Source organism: Pseudorasbora parva, chromosome 20, assembly GCF_024679245.1.
Source record: "Pseudorasbora parva isolate DD20220531a chromosome 20, ASM2467924v1, whole genome shotgun sequence".
NCBI classification, from domain to species: Eukaryota; Metazoa; Chordata; class Actinopteri; order Cypriniformes; family Gobionidae; genus Pseudorasbora; species Pseudorasbora parva.
In genome coordinates this window covers 30,180,532-30,204,240 of record NC_090191.1, presented here as the reverse complement: position 1 = coordinate 30,204,240, position 23,709 = coordinate 30,180,532, and the positions used below count along the sequence as shown (strand labels likewise).

General features: G+C 38.6%; 1 protein-coding gene across 1 annotated transcript in view; it reads left to right on the top strand.

The window, feature by feature from the left end:
* The window catches only part of exoc4 (exocyst complex component 4), a 153,693-nt gene that overhangs the window by 112,768 nt on the left and 17,216 nt on the right, over positions 1–23,709 (top strand). The window contains exons 12-14 of the mRNA XM_067427352.1: positions 11,994–12,130; positions 14,091–14,246; positions 15,879–16,057. Coding sequence (XP_067283453.1) covers positions 11,994–12,130; positions 14,091–14,246; positions 15,879–16,057 — 472 coding nt within the window. The remainder of the gene's footprint in view (positions 1–11,993; positions 12,131–14,090; positions 14,247–15,878; positions 16,058–23,709) is intronic.

Sequence of the window (23,709 nt, the reverse complement as noted above, 5' to 3'; positions counted from 1 at the left end):
AAAAAAAAAACTCACCAAATGACCTGTTACTTTTCAAGCAAGTTTACAAGTTGTGAAACTGAAGGAAAATTTACCAAACAAACTTCTGCCGATAGCGGCTTTGGCTATGTTTAAACAATTTTCCCACTGGCTGTGTCCAAAAACTAGAAAATGCTGCCTTCGGAGTACATATTTCAAGGTAGGAGGCTGAGAGACCTGCATTTGACCGATTTTTGAAGGCAGCATAGATGTATCCTTCACTGCCTTTGATATCCCACAATCCTGTGCGTTCCATTCGGTGACAGTTCAGCTAGAAACAGAAACATGCCGTTTGAAAGTTGCGGCTGCTGGTTAGTTTATATGTAAAGGTACGTTTTTAACCAATGTCATTTCTATCGAGAAATTACTACTGTAGTAATTAAATATTTGCTTGGTTACCAGCAAAGCATGCACGATTTTGCTGTAGATCATTAAACCGTTATGCTGCCTTAGAAGTCTGCCCGAAATCAGTTTCCTGAGGTGCCTTCATGCTGAAACACTGCCTTATATAAGTCATTGCCTGATAAGGCGGCGAGGCAACAAGTCAGCTGCTTAGGTTTTCAGATGCGGTCCTTGTGTTGCTTCACTCTATTTTGCTGATGGATTGGAAAGAGGTCATCTCCACCACCTCCCAGCCATTTTATCTGCTACTGTTGGTCAGATCAGAGGATTTAACCCCGCCCCCTTTGCCTCATTAGCATGTTATCACTTGGAACAGGTGCAGAGCTAGACTCTTTGACAGCAATTTGACAGCATGTCTGCTACTTCTACATGGAACAAAATACATGGAAAAGTCTCATTTCATCTCATTTCTCATTTCATACTACTATGAACCAAAGTTTAGGGTTCCAGCTCGAGGAATTCAATGCAGTGTGTCACTGAGAAGTTGCAAGCACCCTGCATTGACCCTCTTCTCAGATTGAACTGCCATCCATCCTATGAGAAGCCATGAAGTTGAGCGAGGCTTCTCTCCAGATTGTCTATTGCCTCTGTAATGCATTTCAGACCAAATGGAAGAGGCAAATGATGCTTAAAGTAATGCTCTCCTGTGGTCAAGGATATGATGACAAAGAGATGTGGGTGTGTGTTTATGGGTGCATGGCTGTGTATTCCAGGTGCCATGGCTCGGATGTTACAGCAGGTGTTTTATGAGAAATCAGTCCGGGAGAAGTGGAGCATTGATCCGTAGGGAAAGGGTTTTCTTTTAGTTTCACAACATTAAATATACTGCACTTTGCCATCAGGAACCATGTTAACACACACACACACACACACACACACACACACACACACACACACACACACACACACACAACAAACACCCACTCCCGTTTACTTGCTATACTGCAAAGGAGGAAATCTCAGGACAGATTTTTTTTTCAGTTGTCAGCATTTTTGACAGCTATATTTGGCTAGATGTGTTGTATTTCAATGTGTGTACTTTCTCTTTACCTGCAATCCACTGCAACATTTTTCCAATGTTTTATATGTTGAAAAACCAAGATCAAGACAGTATTCTATTCGCAACCTTGTTCTCATTTGTTCTCAAATATGAGTTATTTAGAGATTATTTGTGCAAGGTTATTTTTCAAAGGCTGTCTTAGTTGTTAAACTTAATTAAAAACAATCGTTTTTTTCTGTTGGTGTATTGTTTCTTGGCACAAATGAAAGTTGACAGCCGTGTGCTCTGGCAGAGAGAGAGGTGTTACTGCACTAGCATTACCGGCACCCCCGTGCTGGAAGCTCAAGTTGTCTAGCCCTCACTCTGTCTAGCATGACAACAAGGCCGGCGATATCAGAAGACCCTGGCCATCCATGTTCTGCCTGCTCTCGTTCTCAAACTGCTCTCCGATTCGTTCTCTTTGCCGATCTGTTCCACTGATGCTATCTGCAGGTCCGGGGTCCACTGATGGATTTATTTCATTAGAAATGTTTTGGGGGGTCACTGTGTGGCTTGTTTGGAGATTGGCTCTATTAATCTTCCCCACCACAGGATCCACGGTGCTGCTTACAGGGGCCATATGTCCAAACACCTCTTACAGGAACGCTTATACTCACACACTTGATGTTTTTGCTGATGATGGTGGAAACTGGCGATCTACGGCCAAAATATTGAAATTTTGTATTTGGTTACTTTTTATATTGTTATTCATACACACAGACTTATACAAATATATTATAAATAACACTTATAATATTATAAAAAATATATAAAATAGTAATATCATATGGTCATTTCTAAACCAGATATATTTGTAATCTTAATTGCCAAAATGTTTTCCAGGAATCTACAAATATCCAATTTTATTTATAATATTATTTTTAGACAAAGGAGATTTCAATTAGGCCTGATTTTTCATGAAATCCGTGGTGTGAGCTACACTGTTCTCAGAATATCCACGGCTTTGTTTTTATTTACAAGTCTGTTTTTAGAGATGTGATTTGCTGTCTGTCTTGCCATTCAGTCAAAGCTCATTCTGAAATGTGGCCTTGAGCTGCCACCAGAGCTTTTCTAATGAAGCTGACCTTTTTAATCACACCGCATTCACCATCAACACACACAAACAAACTTCTACACATCAGTCTAGAGTTGAACTAATGAGAGTGACCTTTTTGTTTGTAGGGTCTGTGTTGTGTGTGTGTGTGTGGGGGGGGGGGGGGTGCGCATATTCTGTCTCTCGCTCCCTCTGTCTGTCTATCTGTGTGTGTGTGTGTGTGTGTGTGTGTGTGTGTGTGTGTGTGTGTGTGTGTGTGTGTGTCTGTGGTTCTGTGTGTGCTATCTGTTGATTGGCATCTTGTAGTGCTCAGCTCCATTAGAGGAGCACAGTTTGTGCACCTTTATTAGTGACTCCTCATCACCACAAAAACAGCCAATCACAGAACAAGTCAGGTTTGGGTGGCATTGTCCTGACCTCATTTTTATCTGTAGGTATTATCACATATTTTATTTTTTTCTTATTTTTTTTTCTATCCATTGCATAGCTAGAGTTGGATTGGGAACTCTTTTTAAACAGATATTGAAGGTCTTTACCAAAAAAAAAAAAAAAAAAAAAAATATATATATATATATATATATATATATATATATATATATATATATATATATATATATATATATATATATATATATATATATATATTTTTTTTTATTTTATTTTATAGATGCATATAGCGTGTCTGAATAGAGAACGTGTGTGTCACTGATGCCTTCAGGTCATTCAAGTGACGTTATTATATAAAGTTACAGGAAATGCAGACATCCGAATCCATAGAATAATTTAGTGTTTAATGAATTATTGATCTTCAACACTTTTGCTAATATGCTATACAAGTATATAGAGTTATTTTTCCATGATGACAATAAATCATTTTCCACGACCCCTTCTAACCTTTCTTCACACTCTGCAGTTTTAGAACCTCCACCTTAAAGTGTTGGTCAGTCAACTCGAGACCTGAACTAGATTATCCTGGTAAATTCATGTTATTACTCCAAAAGACTGCAGTCCTTTCAATTGAACTGATGAAATTTATCAAGATTCAGCTGACAGTGATGCAGTGTACACTCTTTGTTCTGTCCTTTAGGCAGGGCACCATCACCTTCTATCTTTTTTTTCTTTTCTGTCGTTACTTCAGAACACCACTGTTCTGACTTGGGTTCCTCCCTCAGGCCAGCATTATTTCTTCAGGCTTCAACTGCACAAGAGTTGCCTGCCGAGTGTGTTTCTTCACCTGTAGGCCAAATACAGTTCCTCTTTTCACCAATAATCTTCCTCCACCAACAGTGGCCTAAACTTGGGCTGGACCCCTACCTGAACTGACAGTGTGCAAGAGACTGACAAGCGTTATCACCAAATGCAGCCTGAATTTGGTACTGTGTTTATATTTTAGTTTACATGTGGGTTTACCACAGAAGGAGTAAAGCTAATCTTTGCCTATGGAGCTAAAACAAGAAAACAGTGCAAATGTAGCCAAATATGCTGGCCAAGTGCAGAAAGGCAAGCGTTTCTTTAGGCCTACAGTGAGAACCTTACCAAACTTTGAATTTGAAGAGAACTGCTCCGAGTGCACTTTAGCTGTTTTAAGTCATTTTAATATATTTCCATATATTTCCAGTGCATTGGGGTGTTTCTGCAGGGTTTATACGTGCATATGTGTGCACACAAACATCCGTTCCATAATGATAATGTGTATATCATCGCCTTCTGTTTGTTCCCCTCTCTGCACCATTAGCCCCATATGGCTCTATTTCAGGGGGTGTATGTGAGCATGTGTGCGTTATTGAGAAAAAAGCATAACGTTGAATCTCAGTGTTGCTACATTTATGATGGATTTATGTGTGGTGCTATTGTGCCAAAGTGAGACTGTAAGACTTTGAGGAACTTCGGAAAAGAAAGTAAGAGATAGTAAGTTGTGTTTGGAGGTACAATGTTAGAGCTGTATACACAGTATCTGTTTTTATTATCAACGATTGTGCGTTCAAACTAAATCTATAATATTTTGGCTCATATTCATCCTTGATTTGGAAAAAGCTTGCAATTAAACGCACTGTTTATGCCCTCAGATTGATCCTCAGTTGTGATGAATGTGGGTTTACATTTGGATTGAACACTGTTGTATCCATTTGTTCGGTAATCAGCTCTCCTCCAGAGGCGGTGTACCTTTATTTAAATCACTTCTAATAAAACAGGCTTAATCCTGCTGCCAGCGGATTTACGGCAGGAAGTGCAGTCCTAGCGCTTTTGTGCCACTCAGTTTGTTTCGCTCGTCGAGCCTGTCACTCACACACCCCGCTTTAGAAGAAATGACAGGCTTACATTTATGTAGTTGTTCCACATGTCATGCATGTTTGCGGGTTGCGCTTGTGTGTTTGGCCTGTACTTCACCTCGGTCTGACTCAAACAATGTCAGACGTAGAATGCTGATAGCTATAATGGAGGCATGAAAGAATAGCTCACACAGGAACAAAAAAATTACGACTTGTTCACCTTCATTTCGTTTCTGTATGACAAATTTTCAGCAAAGCGTTTTAACCTACTCTTTTTCTTACAATGACAATGAATAATGAAAAACATGTTTTAATAATTGACTTTTTCCCCTTATAAAATCTAATAAATGATTTAATGATGATAATAAATAGTTAAAATAGGTAATAAATACTATTTTATTAAATAATCTTCTTTCTCTCTGCAATAGCTGTCATATATTTAAATATTTCAGTGTTTAAATTAGTGAAATGGATTAATCGCGATCAATCATATCCAAAATAAAAGTTCATGTTAATATAAAATATTTTTGTACTGGGTATAATTATTATGTATATATAAACACATACTCATTCATGCATATATTTAATAAATATTTGCATGTATATATTCTACTATATATTTTTATAATTTATATTATATAAAAATATAAATAGTTTACATGTAAATATAACACAATTTCTTATATATACATGCATGCATCTGTGTTTTAATATATATACATAATAATTATGCACACACACATATATATTATGTAAACATGAACTTTTATTTAGGATGCGATCAATCAATTTGACAGCACCAGCACTTCAAAACACTTACAAATATAGTGCACAAGTCATATGGGCCACTTTAATTGTGCCTTTTTTGTCCCTTTATCCGTTCAATTACATTGGAAAAATGTGATGTAAACATTGTGTTCTGCATTGAAGTCAGTCAGTCATACATGTTTGAAACGACATGAGGTTGAATGAATAGTGACACGCTTTCTTTTTGTATGAACTAACCCTGTAAAGAGCCACAGAAGCAAGCTCCTGCATCTGCATCTGTCCATAGAGTTGCGTTTCGGTTGAGTGGCAGGGTCATGTTGGCACGTGAGTGCAAGTCCGTGGGTCTCAGTGGTGTACAGTCACACTGACAGTGATGAATGAAGTGTCGCAACGCTGCCCTTCTCATGCATTACACTCCTTTACCCTGGAGATTCTTGTGTGTTTCTGCATGCTTTTCTCACCTCTAAACCACAAGAAAGTGCTCTACCAAATTCATTTAGTATGCATTATGTCACTGTTTGCATGTATGCACACAATGTATAAATGTTTGTACTTGTTCGCTCTGTGCGTGCGTGCGTGCGTGTGTGTGTGTGTGTGTGTGGTGGGGGGGTAATTGAAGTGCCGGAACGGTTCAGGTTAAATGCTCTGAACTCTGTGCAATGGGGTCAGAACTGGATTAATGGAGAAAACCCATGGCCCGTGAACCTTCTTTAAACACACTCGGCCTCATCTCAACATCTGTCCACCAGCTTGTCATCCATTCTGAATTGAAAAATCTGGTGATTTTAACAGATTTGAAATTGTGACTACAAGGCATGGAGAAGTCATGGAAATTAATACAATATTATAAATATATATTTATAAGTATTATTTAATTACATATGTGTAATGAATGTTCATTGGAATAAATTCCATCGCTCAGTTATTTAACATTTAAGGCCGAGTTTAAAATGTAAGGACAATGATTTCTTGGTTGTTTGATCCAAAGGTGTGTGTGTAAATCCTGTATTATTACAGTATCTCAGTACATCTGCTGCCACTGTAAGAGATCTCTGCTTACACTGCATGGGCGTAAAAGAAATACTGAGATGTTTTTCTGTCAAAATTTGACTCAATTAAAAGTCAAAGTATAGTCAACACTTTTTTTTTAAATTGAAAGTTAAAAACTTTGACTGATTATATCAAGAGATAGTGGAAATGTTCTCATTGATGTACCTATGATGCACAAACTGGGTAAAGCAGCTTGTTTGACCACATTTTTCCTCAATGTCGTGACTGTGTAGAGTTCTAGAACACCAGATCTCGAAACCTATTACCTGAAATTGTTCAATTTTATATAGTAGTTGTTTGACATTTGAGTATAGTATTAAGCCTGATCACTGGCTATGTTCAAGTTTGACTTCTGCTACACTGTTATAACATCATTAAAATGCATTATTTTAGGTCAAAGACTCTTTTGACAAGGACAAATACAGTTACATGAGCCAGTTATATTTTACATCATTTTTTTGGTCTATTTTAAATGAAAGTTTGAAGTTCACAAGAATGTGATTTGACTTGGTACTTCTGTAAGAAATGGGAAAAAATATATATTTTTAATAAGATTTATGCATGTGCTTCAGTGGTCTAAATGAATAATATGGATATATTGGAAATGTATGATCTAAATATGATTGAAATAATAGTAATAACTATTTGTCATGGTTGGTTGACTCAGAGATGAAATGAACAGGCTTTATTTGCAGCAATCTGTTTTTATTTACAAACTCAAAGAAAACAAAAACAGTCAGGATGGAAAAGACTCAAAAAACGTGAACAGAACAACCAGCTATACTGAAAAAGATGGAAGGCCGTGTCTGAAATCGCTCCCTATACCCTTAAATACGGCATTTTTTGAAGGGACAGCCATTTGTAGTGGTGTCTAAAACCATAGTGGATGTTATTGAGTGCACTCGTTCAGTCTCACAATGCACCGCAATTTACTAATGTACAACTGATGTACGCTTAACATCTAAAGAATACCCATAATGCACTGTGAGAGTCGTGCACTGAATGAAACGTATGCAAAATTCAAAATCGAAGCCCGACACTCAGTGTCGAATTCACTCACTCGTTTTCATTCATTCCTTCAAGTGGACTATATTAGTGGAGTAATGTAGGAAATAGTAAATGAGGGTAAAAGAGGGGCGATTTCAAACACGGCACAAGACTAAAGCCCCGGGTATACTTCAATTTCCGCATCTTGCGCACAGTTGTGTCTACACCAACCGGCAACCGCCCCCAGTTTCTGTTGAAGCCAATGCGGAAGTAACTTAAACTGTAATTCATTGCCTGGCCACTAGGGACAGTCTCCAGAAGGGAGCAGAATCTCATTGAGCCCCATGTTAAAATGCCTGACTTTACAACAGCAAAAAAAAACATTTACAGCCTGGTACCAATTGTGGTTTTGTACTATACAGTGAATTTTGGTGGGCAATTTTTTTTTTATAACTCATTTGTTTACATTTTATAAAGCCTTAAAGGGTTAGTTCACCCAAAAATGAAATTGATGTCATTAACGACTCACCCTAATGTCATGCCACACCCGTAAGACCTCCGTTCATCTTCAGAACACAGTTTAAGATATTTTATATTTTAGTCCCAGAGCATAATGCAGTCAATGCCCACTTCACTGTCCATGTCCAGAAAGCTAATAAAAACATCATCAAAATAGTCCATATGTGACATCAGTTGGTTGATTAGAGTCTCTTGAAGCATCGAAAATACATTTTGGTCCAAAAATATCAAAAACTACGACTTTATTCAGCATTGTCTTCTCTTTCATGTGCCTCCAAAAAAAAATCAAACGGTTCATGAATCAGTGAATCGATCAATGATTCGGGTCGCCAATGGGAGAAGACAATGCTGAATAAAATCGTAGTTTTTGATATTTTATATAACACTATTATTAGCATTGTCTTCATTAATATTATCTTCATGTCCATAAATCAATCTGTTGTGTGTTTTGGGTGAAGCTCAGCTGAATGTACTCATTTTGTTGGAGAAAAGCTGCCTGCAAGTGATTTAGATGCTTTTGGCAGCCACTATGAAGAGCTCTGCCATTTCTATTGCGACTCTGATGGTTCTACTTTGCATTCTGTGAGAGAGAGTGTGTGTATGTGTGATTTGTGTATATACACACGTCCCTAAGCATGTGCGTTAAGTTCTCTCGGCTCCACTGCGTGTTGTGTTTCCCTCTCATTGACGCTCACCAGTCGAGTCCCACTGCAAGCTGAGCGTTCATTATTATGACTCTCTTCATTTATACTGCGCTAAACCTTCTGCCATTAGCAAACACTCCCTCCAGCAGCTCTGCTCATTTTAAACACCTCTGCGCAAAGGAGGACTGTAATCAAGGCTGGCGTGGCTGGACGTACTCAACTAAGAATTCAGAGGTGCTCTGTGAGTGTGAGAATGGGTCACAGGAGAAGCAGATATTTCCCACAACAGATCTTAAACCTCTCATGGTACAGTGTGATATTTAAGTTGAAAGGAAGGATTTTGTTAGCGATGAGACAAGAACCTCTGCTGGTTTGATTTTTAAAGCTCTCACCGTCTGTCTGTTTCGCTTGTGAGGCTTCTTTCCATCCTTTAACTCTATTTTCCTCTCCTTCTCTCTCTCTCTCTCTCTCTCTCTCTCTCTCTCTCTCTCTCTCTCTCTCTCTCTCTCTCTCTCTCTCTCTCTCTCTCTCTCTCTCTCTCTCTCTCTCTCTCTCTCTCTCTCTCTCTCGAGCTTGATTACTTTTTAATGATTTCTGGGGCTAAGACGAATGAGTGTGTTAAATGAGGAGAATTAGACATGTGCCGCATAGCGCTGGGGCATTTGTTACTTGAATAATGGAGCTTAGAGACATTGTTTACTGGGAAATATTGAGCTTCCCAAATGAGAGGGGGAAAGAGAAACCAAATATTGCAGGTTCTTCTTCAATGATATTACTCTGGTCATTCTCAGTAGCTTTTATCAGGCCTGAGCAGTTTATCGAAAATGCATGATCTATTCAATATTATGTTGGCAATGTAAATGAGCATCATAAACACTGGCTATGATTTTAATGCTCTTATTTGACTATTGACTTTACTAAAGGCCACGGCAGTTTCACAATCTCTCCTTGTGTCATGATCGGCCATGACTTGTGTATATGAGATCACTAAGATTTATTTACTCATTTAAACCTCATTAACATGAAAGTAGTGTTGGGCTGATTCATGAATCGGATAGGTCATTACTTATACATGTTTATAGAAGTCTCTGTGTTGCATTTTTAAATAATGCAAGTAAAAAATATATGTAGGTAAAATTGCGTGTGTATTGTTATATTGGTGCATATAAAGAATACTTTTCAAAACATAATTCCTCTTTGCATTCATGTTGTGAAAAAGTGTGCCTATATTGTTTTAACTACTCACTGTAAACTGGAATGCATGTAAAAAAAAAACTAAATTTGAAATCCCCCAATATAACAGAAAATCTTCTAAACTTGCATAGCAAAACATTCAACTCTAATAAATCTCCCACTTAACGTTCATCTTGGACAAAAAAAACTCGAACAAAAACATAATATAACACTTATTTTTGGCATTTACTGTCCCTTTTGAGTAGCAGGGCAAAGCATCCATGGCAAATCCCAACCTTCTCTATATATTAAATATTTATATATATGGAGAATATTTATAAATGAAAACTATGGAGATATGTATACACTGTTAAAAAAAAAGTACAAAAGTAAGTAACTTGGTTGCCTTAAAATTTGTAGTTTTTTGAAATAACACATTTTGAGTTGATACAATGAAGTAAATTGGTTTAATAAATAGAAACTCAAAATATTATGAACCACATAAAAATTTGATAAATCATGAAAATAGCACAGTTTGCCATGTTTCACAATTACCCAATATGCTTACAAAATATTTTAATAATATTTGGATTAAGCTTGTCAATTCTCAAAAATATAAATTTTAAGGCAACCAGTAACTTATTTTCACAGTGTGTGTGTACTGTATATGATAATCTTTAAAATACTTTATAAAAAAAATCATAAAATGTATCACAACTTTTTATAATTTGTCAGACGTCAATTTATAATTAATGTGATTCAGATACTTTATTATTTATTTCATTCATATTTTGAGTGTCTGTTTGTTGTATTAACTCAAATTTTCTAATTTAAATGAACTGAACATTTTGACCAGGTAACTTACTTTTTTAAGTTAAACCAACGATAATTTTTACTGTGATGTATGTATTTTCCAAGCGATATGTTTTATTCTCAGTTCCCAGTCACCATGCCAACCTTTCCTAGACGCTCGTTCACACACATAATCGGACACACTATGGTGTTGATGGACTTGCTCCAGTCAGTGTGACCAGGGGCATAGCTTTGAAGGCTAGCGTTCCCCCGCTGAGTTGTTTCTCCCCCACCCCCCCCTCAGTTCCCTGGTGCAGTTTACTGCTAGAGAGCTTGATGGGCCAGGGCAGTGCCACGGATCATTACCTTGCTCTCCGCCCCTGGGGCTCAGGCAGGGGGCGCAGGCAGCAGGCAGTGATATGTGTGTTAGCAGATTGCACGCCAAATGTACAGCAATGCGCTAATAAGAACAAACTACTCGGGGCACCCGCTGCTGCCCCCTGCTGTGCTGGATGGGTCATGATGTGGTCGGATTGAGTTAGTGCTGAGTCCAATTAAACAGAACATTTGCGCCAGTGCCACAAGTAAGCTACGATTCAGTGCACTGTTACCATCCTTCTGCCAATGACTTACTCTCGCTGTCACTTTCAGTCAGTCACTAGTGGCATTAGAAATGTTAGTGACTATGCTAACACTCATGGCTCTTGTGTTTTGGCCCTTCACAGTGTTAAAATGTGGCGCTGCTTTGTCCCCGGGCTTCCGTTCTGTTTGAGCGGAGAGTTATTCTGCTATTAGCGTCATTAGCTTTAATGACAGGGTGCAATCGTTAAATAGTAGAGAGGAAGACGCAGTGCCTGAAGGGTGTTGTGAACTAGTGGAGGCTTGTCATTGCCACACATATAAAATAATATCCCTGGTCATATGTTTCTGGATCGTGGTGCTTCATTTACCGCAGCAGGGTTGTCCAGCTCTGACAGGTGAATGGAGGGTTTTGATCATGTTTGTTTTTCGGGCTATTTGACGTGATTGCTCAAAAGTGAGCAATTGAGCAGATAGACTGCAGAATTCTGTAGTCTATCACGGTCCTTTATAGAGGGCGCCTGAACTGGTCATCCTTAAACTCAACCCTGACCTCAGACCAGAACCTCCCCTGCACCTTAACAACAGCGACATTTAGAGTTTCTAAAGCAATCGTCTGATTCATAGAAACGAATAGAGGTGATGCCCTGACTTCTGAGTGTATCATATTGAGTGTGTGTGTGTGTGTGTGTTTTCAGAGCACTGTGGTTGTGGAGAAGTCAATTCAGGATCTAATGAGTCTGATGCAGGATCTCAGTGCATACTCCAACCAGTTCCTGGAGATGGTCTGTGACAAGCTCAAGGAGTACAAGGAGATCTGCAATGCTGCATACAGGTAATAATACTATGTGACTCACACACAATCCTGTTTTACTAGTGTGAATGTGAGTTTGGAGTCTGTATTGAATGTGATGCAATAAAAAGATACTACAGCATAATGGCAAGAAATGTCCATCTGTTTAGTTCACTTGGCAGGCTGCACGCAATAACAACATGCAATGTTCAGATTCATGAACTAAGGACTCTTATGAAGTGGTTCTTAGTGAGTCAAAAACATGCACACAACCAGGTGTGTCTGATTCTTAAGCCTATGACTCGTATGAGGCAGTTCTTTTTAGTGTATCAATAACATGCAACGAGACCAGTGTAGTCTAATTCCTGACTACACTGACTCTTATGAAGTAGTTCTTCCTAGTCAAAACATATCAGTGTCTGATTCACGAACAAATGACTCTCATAAAGTGATTCTTTTTAGTGAATCAAAACTATCCAGCATGGCCAGTGTAGTCGGTTTGTGCTGGTTCTTTTAATGAATAGTTTCTGTTTTAAATCAGTCTGACGAATAGCCAGACATAATGCCTTAGATCAATCATTAATGTTCATTCAAATAGTTAGACATTTCTTTAAAATGAAGAAAAATCAATTTTACAAATCTATTTGTCTTCTAAATGTACTCCCTGTAGTACCTTCACAGACCCCCGGGGCGTCTAAAGATTTCTGAAAACCTTGATATTAAAAACATTGGATGATTGCCCTGCTCATGTGTTTAAGTGAAGCGTGTGTGTGTGTGTGCGCGCACATATGTGTAAGTCAGCAGGGGTCTGAACTGAGCTCAATCATGGGTAGAAAGTGCAGAGGCAGCCGTTTCCTCACACAATAATCACATCTGTCCCTCTCTTTGTCTCCTTCTCTGTCTTTCTTTTGTTCTATCTCCCTCATTCTTAGCCATAAGATGAGTGAAATGCATTGTGATATGTTCTACATGATCTGTTCAATCATTCCACACATCACATCACAATAACAGTTCATTCATCCGCACTCGTCTGCCTCCCTGTATCCTCAGAACTCTTGTCATCGATTGCACACTTTTAATGGCCTGCTTATGCAATACTGAAAACATTTTTCTGAATGTATAGTTCATTTTCATATTTTATAATATTTTGAGACACAAAGAGAAACGGAGCTTGTTCAATCTCTCAGCCAATCACAGACTTTGTTCTAAATGTAGCTCCTTATAAAGAGTTTCATCACACTTTATGATATCTTCCATTTACAAGTCATTAACAAATCATAATATAGCACTTAACAAATCAGTAGATTCATTTCATAATTTTAGCTATTGCAGAACATTAATTTATGATCTGATAAGTATTATATAATGTGCACGTTTACAAACACATTGAACTGTGGAGATAATATAATATAATAATTTGTATTATTATTTATGAGTATCAATTCATTAGTTATTTTTTCCATATTTCCATATTAATACATTTAAAAAAACAATGTATTAAAGTTATAGTTCACCCAAAAATTCTGTCATCATTTACTCACCCTTATGGCCATTGAAGCCTAAAAATGTGTGTAATTTTGAATTAAATAACACATCAATTCTTAAGCTCTTTTTTTTTTTTTTAAATCTTAGCCAAATTTGATGTGCAATTACTTTTTGCAATTAATTTGATTAATTAATCAGCACATTGTGTAATTAATTAAATTAAACATAATATAAAATAATAATAACATAATAAATAACATAATATATATATATATACGTGTAAATCATTTGAAAGATTTAAATAATATTATAATTGAGACATTTTATATAATAAATAAAACACATTTTATATAATATTTATTAAAAACATAATGACTTTGTGTTACATTTTTACAGCCTTAAACAGTTAAGACACAATTTTCCAATTTCCTAAAATTGAATTAAATCAGTTTAAGATTTTAAAAGTAAAAAAATCTGTAAAAAGTTTTGAGATTATTATGTGGTGTGTGTGTTGTAGGGGTATCGTACAGTGCGAGGAGAAGCTGACCATCAGTGCATCCTGGGCTAAAGATGAAGACATCAGCCGTTTGCTACAGTCTCTGCCCAACTGGGCCAGCATGACCCAACCCAGACAGCTCAGACAGAAGAGAGAAGAGGAAGAGGACTTCACGCGGTGAGAGCGCACGCTAATACACACACACACACACACTACAAATACACACTGTCCCCAATGTGAGCTCTCCACACAGATTCATCACAGAGCACACAGTGTATTCACACACTCGCACAACTCCTATCACCTCATATCCGAGCAGGTTAACACACAGTCGGGGTTTGCGTGCTGTAACACAGATGTGCAGGCCTTTACCTCCTGTAAATAAGATCAATAAACACACTTATGTATTCAATCCATTTCAAGTCCAAAAATTGCTCTTCGTCGAAAAATAAGGTTATTTTTGCTTTGTCAGACGGCGATGCATTTTGGTATCCTGCTTGGGTTCTGTGTCACAGAGGATGAAATCTAGCCCTTATGGCTTCAGCAGACATCTTTGAACAAGAACAAATTCAACTGCAGGCAATCACACTATCTGCCGGAACATTCCAGCATCCCAAACACACACAATTCTGTTTTCGATTCACTTGCTCACTCTATCTCCCTCCCTTCCTCTCTTTTCCTCTCAAGTGCACACTTGAATTAAAGAAGACACAAGTATGAGGAAAACTGTGATTGGACAAGAGGGAGGGGGACCTCCATTTTTATCAAAATTGCCCTCAAAGTGTTCTCTCGTCGGTTTGGATGTGCCATGGCCTGCAATTGTACAATAAATAAATGAACTGGTTATGTGGGACAGAAAAATCCAATCTAGCCGACCTGTTGAAGCTAAACGCAGAGGGCGAGCGGGAGGCTTTTATCATATAAATGACCCTGACAGTTTCATCAGCTAAAGAGGGATTACGCCACATGTATGGCAATGCTATACAGAGTGATAAAAGCTTGTTAAAAAGTCTTCCATTCAATAGACGCTGCATTTTTATCTTGAAGAATTTAACAGCGCTCAGAAATGAGACACATGGATTTTTTTTTCTCTCACATTTATCACAGACCTGTAGATCAGGAGGTCAAAGAAAATACGGATTTATAGATTTGTTTCAGCGTCATTCGTCAGAATGTGCCTGTGCAGCTAGGCGTCAGCTGCTGCTGTGGTTATGAGAATGAGAGTAAGGGAAAGCCTTTTTAAAGTACACATTAGCACCGGTGTGGGCATCTGGCCAGTGTTGAGTCTGCGCCAACAGCGGTGCCCAGAATAAAGTACCAAGATATTTTCATCACACCTTCCCACCAGGACATGCAGCATGGCTTTTCCCCTTTGAACGTCTCCACCTTTTTAATTCAACTTCTAAATAAAATAAAAATATATATAATAAAAAATATATAAATATGATATAATAACTCCTGCTGCCCATCTGTTTGGACAAATATGTTTTCCCACCCCCCAAATAAAATGTACATGCCAATTTATTTACACTTTTTAAATGACTTCTAATGTTTCTCAATAAACTGGTCTAGAAATATTTTAACATGCAAAAAATGACAAGCTTCACCTTTACAGATCTTTTCCCCTTCTAAGCACTGGTTTAATTAACATCCACCACAGACAGTTCAGTTGTGCTGAGCTGTTATTAAAATCAATCTGTATCGACGCCATAGCCACATTCAGCAGGCAACATGGAAAAATGATTAAACACAAGCAAGGCCTTTTTTAAAGCTGGAATTGTTCATTATTTCTTTTTCTGTGTGTCTCAGGGCGGCATTTGCCAAGGAGTCTGAGGTTTTGACAGGGAATCTGGGTGATAAGCTGATTCCTCAGAATGAGATTCTGAGGGACGTGAGTGATCTGAAAGCTCTCGCTAACCTGCAGGAGAGCATGGAGTGGCTCGCCATCCGCCTCAGGGGCTTCTTCAGCAACCTGCCCCAGAGCTCCAGTGAGTGTGTTTACTGTATATATTTGGCTGGAAGTTTCTGCCGTTGTGAATGTATGTGTTGCCATGTATTGTAAGTCACGGCTTCTAATTTATTATTTTTCCTTTACAGAATAAACTGTGATAAATAAGTGATAAATTAAATTGTAAAATTAACATAAATTTGAGCAATCTTAGCAATCTTTTTATTATATTAATATACTGTGGGTTTTAAAAAAAAATTGTTGCATTCATTTCAAGACATAAATTTAACATGAGTAAAAAAAAATATAAATACTTAAACATACTAGAAACATATTTCCAGTTAAATATGACTTTTTTTTAGATTCAAGCTTAATTTATTTAAATGATTATATTAAGTTATATTTTAAAATGTTTGACAATGTTTTTCCTTAAGCTTACAATGACTTTAATTTTAAAATATTTTTTATTTTAAGTCATGATGTTTTTAACAAATCCCTGAACTTACCGTACATTTCTGTTTTTTTTATTTTATTTTATTCATTTAATATATTAAATTCATTTTTAAAATAATACTTCATATACATTTTAAATACTCCATATAAATAACCATATTAGTTGGATATGCATTTCCAGTCCTTGTGTCTCCAGATGAAGAAACACATTTAGTTAGTTAGTTATCATCCAACAACTAATCGGTGTATATGTCTGTGCAAATGTAAAAATGTTCCTTGCATATACTGTAACATTGACTTAAACTATATAGAGAATATTTAGCTTTACCCCCAGACTTCATTAAACTTCAACGGTGGATGTTTGACGTCACCACGGCTACGTCGGTGAAACTTCACACAATACCTTCAGAAATTCCTCCACTTCTTTCACTGGAATCTGTAAATAAGCTATTTTAAATCTATTGTTATTTCTGTTTTTTGGGTAAAGACTGCTTCAGAGCGACTTGCGTCCAGAGCAGATAAAAATTCAATAAGAGCGTGGTGGAGGACGTGGTGTAATTACCATTAGTTCTGTGCAGAAGCCGTAATGGAGTGTTTTATCATGGTGGGACAGCTTCAGCATTGTTCATTATTTAGTGTTTGCTGAGCTGATGGGACCGTCGCCGACGGAAACCCTTATCTCTGTAACCCCCCCTTAAATTGGATTTTATATTATGGAGCCAGTCAGGTATGAACAAGTCATTTTCTCCTGTCTTGTCTTGCAGACTAAAACACGTTTGCCAGTGTAATGTGGGGGAGATTAAACAGCGTCTCACCACCAGAGACTGAGCTTTGAAGTGGATCGAGTGAAGAGAGTTCCTAGAGAGGGAGAGTGAGAGAAAGAGGCTTTTTGCCCTTGTCTTTCTAAAACGCAGGCTCGTCGTGCTCAGGAAGAGACATCCTTTATGCACCTATGACCACCCTGATGTGGCATTTGTGTGCTAGAAGTATTCCACAAAGAACATCCGGCGGTTTGTCAGACGGACAATGAGACCTTGTCCTTGTCTCAATGAGTTTAATCCGTAGCATTGCTCAATCTCCGTCCCTCCAACCTCTGCTAAAACAAACACTCAGACCTCCGCGATAAGATGCGTGTGATAACCCCGCTCTTTAGCGTCATGGTGTTGAATCTTAATGTAATCTAAATTTGATTTGACACTAGAACACGTTCAGACCGGCTTTCACCGACTGTTTGGGTAGAAATCGATGGGCTTTGATTGGTCTTGAAGTTTGTCTCATCGCCCATATGGGATATTTGTAATAACATGAAATCTTACTTAAATTTATCTGCGCTCTGAGCCTCGTTTCCTCAGGTCAGATGTGTTTCTGTATGTTCTCCCTTGCGTGTATCTGTCTGGGTTTGTCTGTCTTTCTGACTTGTGTGTGGTAAAGATGGCGCTTGGATGAATGTGAGGAGATATTCAGTACAATCAGATTAAACATTAGAGAGGCTGTTTACATGTAAATTGTGAATTTGATTTACAGTATGTAAAACAACAGTTTTGCAAATACTGCAGCCTTTTCATCCCATGTCCTAGAAAAAATTCATATAAATTGGTGCAAAATAGAAATGGAAGACGTTGTCAATGTAGAAGCCACTATGGCTCTTTTTATTATTATAGATAGTAAATTATTTGAAATTTAGAGTCTGCCTGTAAAACACTTTATTTGGTAGTGATCAGCAGTGCACTGTTTGGAGCCACAACGTGCCAGACACTTTTTGAAGGTTATAGCGACCAATTATTTTGATGACAGGCTTTTGCTTGGGAATTTCAGTATGAATTTGAGATGCTATCAGATGATTTGCAAGCAATTTTCTTTTCTGAATGAATTGTTTGGTCATATGCTTTCTGCCTCAAGCAAATGTATGCATTTATTTGCATGTTTCACGTAAATGTGAACATACAATTATGTGGAGGGAAACCAAGCTACAATCAGATATAGTCCAACTTGACTAACATCACTCCTTAAAAACGGCAGGTGCAATAGGTGATTCTCTACAGAAACAGTTTGTGTTATGCTGGTTGAAAATCTCCTCATGTCCTGATAGCAAATATGTTAAATGTATTTTTATAAATATATATAATCTGTGGAAGACGTATGACCATAAAATGTTTCTTCAATCATTGAATTCGGTCCAAATGAAAAGATACCTTGTGTTTGCGTACCACTGCGCAGCCTGTTCACGCAGACATCACAGGTCATCGACGGATTCACTTACGCTATACAGACAGAGTTGCAGGCAAGCAGTTGTTTACGTTTGTTATTGTAGTGTTGCTACTTACTGTACAGTAAAGTTTTCTCACCGGTGAACGACACATAATGTAATCCAATAGTGCTGTCTCTTGTTGTCGCTTGTGTGCATTCATGTGGTTTCGGATGTGGCTTTGGACAGCTTTTGGACAGAGAGGGTGGAATTGCATGCTTTCAATGCTAGCAGGTTAAGGCTAGCATTTCCCAGATCAACATTGCACCTTAAGGTATTAAATGAAGCAACAACAAAAAAAACATGGGTCAAACAGTATCAGCAGAAGTAGATAGAAAGAGACCATTTATAGAGTTGAATAGGGAAATCTGCACCACTCACTATGCCAGCTGATGGCAACCTTAAGTTAAAAGAGCCAACCATGACAGTTTCACATGATTTAGAGCTTAAAAGCAAATTTTGTGATCCTGTTCTCCTTAGATTTTATTTCTGATTCCATACACATAATATTTACAAACTGTATTTGAGGTTTCAACATTTCTCTATTCATGTAAATAGGAGCTATACTCGCATGACTGGAAAATAGCTGCCCAAAATGGCAGCCAAGTAAACTGACTTTCTTTAAAAGTATTTTGGCCCCAGGTTAAGTTTTATCTCAGGAGTTGTTCTCTGACCATTACCCTTGTGCCTTTGAGCAAGACATTTAACCACCTTATACCTACCTAGGCTTGACAGACAAAAGACAGAAGTGTTGTCGAAACAACCCCCTTCGTTTCACATGCTTCAAAATACAGCTTCCTATAGATCTCGGGAGATTCAGCGCTCTCATAACGCTGAACCAGACGCAGAGCTTTGAGCATTTATAGCCTTTAGTGCCAAAGAAAGAATAAGTCTTGGGTCAAACGATCTGTTCATTTTTGGAGTTTTTAAAGTACCTTTATCGCCAACAGTAAAGGTCTGCTTTCCATCTATTAGCATAATGTGTATGGTTACACACAGACACATTCATTTCTGGAATAGCTTTTACTAAAGACACCTACTCATTTTTCTGTTCTTTCTCCCTCCTCTCAAGTTGTGTCCTGAAGGCTTAGCCAGCGAGTCATAGTGCTGACGCAGCGAGGTCAAAGGTCGTCAGCAGACAGAGCTTGGCTCTCCCCATGCAGATGTCACTGCTGTTACTGCAGCCGAATAATTAACGCTCTCAGCCAATCACATGCATCATTCATGAGGCTTCTGTTTCTCTTCTTATCTCTCTTAGTCTCCCTCTCCCTCTGCTGCCGCAGAGGTCAGATATCTTGTTTATTAGAGCGCTGTGTTTAACAGCCGGTGGGAGGTGTGCGGCGAGATGATGCAGTTTTTCAACAGCAGTTTTTGGGCAGAGCTGCTGTGCTTAAACTTCACCCTGACAGTCAGTGGGATGTGGCCGTGGAGAAGGGTATCAGCGAATGATTGATCTCCGCTCTCTCCTTCTCTGTCTGTCTTTATGAGTGCCACTCTCTCACAGATGGCATCGAACAGACGCTTAGGCGAGATAGGATTTGACAATAATTGGATGAGCCCAACTCAGGCACACGCCACACATCTACGCAAGTGCACAGCCTCCGATAAAAGACATTTAAGTTTAAGGAAGACAGAAGAAGACGTTCAGTGTTCTGTTTCCGACAAATCAGCAGCCCCATGCGGCACGACCTTGATCACACCATCGCGGCGGGACGAGCTCAGAGGCGGTGGACATCGGGCCACATCTCTCGCTCTCGCACCCACAGTGGGGGTCTGGGGCAGGGGATCCTGGCACACACAGAATTTAAACAGAGCAGCCATGCTTTGCCACATGCCGCTGCACTCACTTGTTCACCGACAGTTGGTATGTGTATACATGAGCACACTTGTGTTAACAAACACACAATTTGACAACCAGCTCTACACATGGACGGTATTCAGAATAACTGCATAATTCAAACACGCAGGTTAATTGCCGTGCAGCATCGGTTTCCTTTGGATTTGCAGTACATTATGAATGTCTGGATCATTCTGTTCATGAAAGGCTTCGTTCCAAATGCACTGAAATGATGAACTGGCTTAAATAAACAGCATTTTTTCCGATTGCACCCAACTGGTAAAAAAACTTTACTTTGGCTGGCTGTGCAAAAGCAGATAATGATTAAAAGCTTCATAGAGGAATATGAAATAATTAATGTTAGCTTTGTTTGAAAATATGATAGAATATTATTAAATATATTTTACATATTATAAATAATAATACATAACAAAAATGTTATGTTTTATGTATATATATGTATATTTATGTATATGTATACACTATTAAAAAATATTAAATAAATAAGACATAACAGTAGACTGAGAGGGAGAGAGATGATGTATAAAACCACAGGCAATACTTTATATATTTATTGAATTATAATGAACAATCAAGGTTAATATGTATAGTAGGGGTGTAAGGGTAACAACCGAGGTATGCAGCAAAGCATTTGTGAAGCCATAACACGCACAACCTTTAGGCTGATGGGCTACAACAGAAGAAGACCCCACCGGGTACCACTCATCTCCTCTACAAATAGGAAAAAGAGGCTACAATTTAAACGAGCTCACCAAAATGAGACAGTTGAAGACTGGAAAAATGTTGCCTGGTCTGATGAGTCTCGATTTCTGTTGAGACATTCAGATAGTAGAGTCAGAATTTGGTAGCCTAGAAATCTAGACGGACCCTTGCGGCAGCAAATCTAATCTGCCGTGAATGTCGTCTAGCAACTCTCAATACACGTCTGAGATGTAAACGGCAAACTCTGGTCGGGCCAATCACATTGTGTATTGAGTCGGTGGACGGGGCTTAACATAATGACGGCAGAGTTGCGCTTGCGTGCTTCTAGTAAACACAGAAACTGGCCAACGGCGGTCTTTTGAATCAGCTTTGACCGTGACTCTGGAAGACTTGGAGTTAAGCTTTTCTCAGAGAAAAGAACAAAGAACGGCACTGAAGTCATTCTTAAGAAGGGAATAATGTGTGCGGAGTTTTGCCGACCGGATACGTTGAAAGTTGAATCTTTCAACTAGCTTTGCTTCACCTTCATTGCTCTGGTTGGTTGTAGCACTATCCAGTTGCGTGCACGCCATGCAGAGGGAGTTTGAAAGACAACCGTATATCCCGCCCCTCAGATTGAGCCCTGTCAATGGTGAGTTTCCAGACCAAACATCTTGATGTGGGTCTGGCTTGTCAGGCTAAGAATTCGGTGTAAACAGAATGAAAACATGGATCCATTATGCCTTGTTACCACTGTGCAGGCTGGTGGTGGTGGTGTAATGGTGTGGGGGATGTTTTCTTGGCACACTTTAGGCCCCTTAGTGCCAATTGGGCATTGTTTAAATGCCACGGCCTGAGTATTGTTACCATGTCCGTCCCTTTATGACCACCATGTACCCATCCTCTGATGGCTACTTGCAGCAGGATAATGCACCATGTCACAAAGCTCGAATAAATTCAAATTGGTTTCTTGAACATGACAATGAGTTCACTGTACTAAAATGGCCCCCACAGTCTCCAGATCTTAACCCAATAGAGCATCTTTGGGATGTGGTGGAACGGGAGCTTCATGCCCTGGATGTGCATCCAACAAATCTCCATCAACTGCAAGATGCTATCCTATCAATATGGGCCAACATTTCTAAAGAATGCTTTCAGCACCTTGTTGAATCAATGCCACATAGAATGAAGGCAGTTCTGAAGGCGAAAGGGGGGTCAAACACAGTATTAGTGGTGTTCCTAATAATCCTTTTGTTGAGTGTATATATATGTATAGTCATTTCGTCAAGCCCTAAAACTTGCATAGTTTTTGTCAGTGCTTATTTAAAAACATCCAGTCATGAATATAAGATGGTAAATATTGCAGTCCTGTGCCAGTTTGTTTTCTAATGCTTATCGTCGTTTATTGCCAGTGTGCCTTGCCTGTTCCAGCCCTGCCTTTTCCTGGCCAGTCCAGTCCATCTGCCAGTCGTGTTTTCCCCCCATGGGATAGTTTTTGTTGTTTGTTTTGTTTTTATTAAAAGAATCAAAATCCATCAATTCTGCAGTTGGGTCTTCACCTCATCCCTATACCTGCATCCTGACACCTGAATGCAATATTTAAGTCTTTTGAAGCTACTGTATATCATTTTTGTGAGACGTTTTGACTTGTAATCTTAGCTTTTGCTGTTTCTCTCTCTGTCTGTGGTCATTGTATGAAAAAGAGCAGCATAGTCATTCTTTAAAACATCTCCTGTTGTGTTCCACAAATTAAATAAGGTCATGCAGGCATAAAGGGGTTTTATGGTGAGTAGATGATGGTTTAACTTAATTTTTAGGTGAGCACATCCCTTGTAAATGTAATTATAGGATGGCAAAATCATTTAGCTTATTTGGCACTCAGTTTAAATTTCCCTACCAAATAAAACCTAAATTAATGGGCTGTTTTCTTGTTACACTGGCCTGACAGTTCTGTTATCTGCAGGACATCACATCAGGGGAATTTTCTGCGCTCTCTGGAATTACAGATCAGTCCTCTGTGGCTCAGTGCCTCTAATCTGCCACCTGGTCATCACTGCTGTATTTGTACTTCTTGTCTTCAAGCATTTTTAATCATTCCATGGCCAAACACGCTTATCTCCAACAAACCTTTATCCTGCTAAGAGTTATAGAAAGACTATAGAAAGACTGTAATTAACTACCAAATGTCTTTTGACTGTGGTCTGTGTGTGTGTGTGTATATATATATATACATATATATATAATTGCTCAATGGCAGTGCCCATTTTCCTGAACAAACACAAGGGACCCAGGGCCATGTGAGCAAACCGGCATCCGTCATCACAGCAAACACGTCCACACACACATACTTCTTCTCTGCACACCGTTATATATGTGTGTGTGCGAATGTGACCTTCAGAAGTGGAGACATGCCGCAGAGAGTTACAGGAAGTCAGTGTCCATCGCCCTCTCTCGT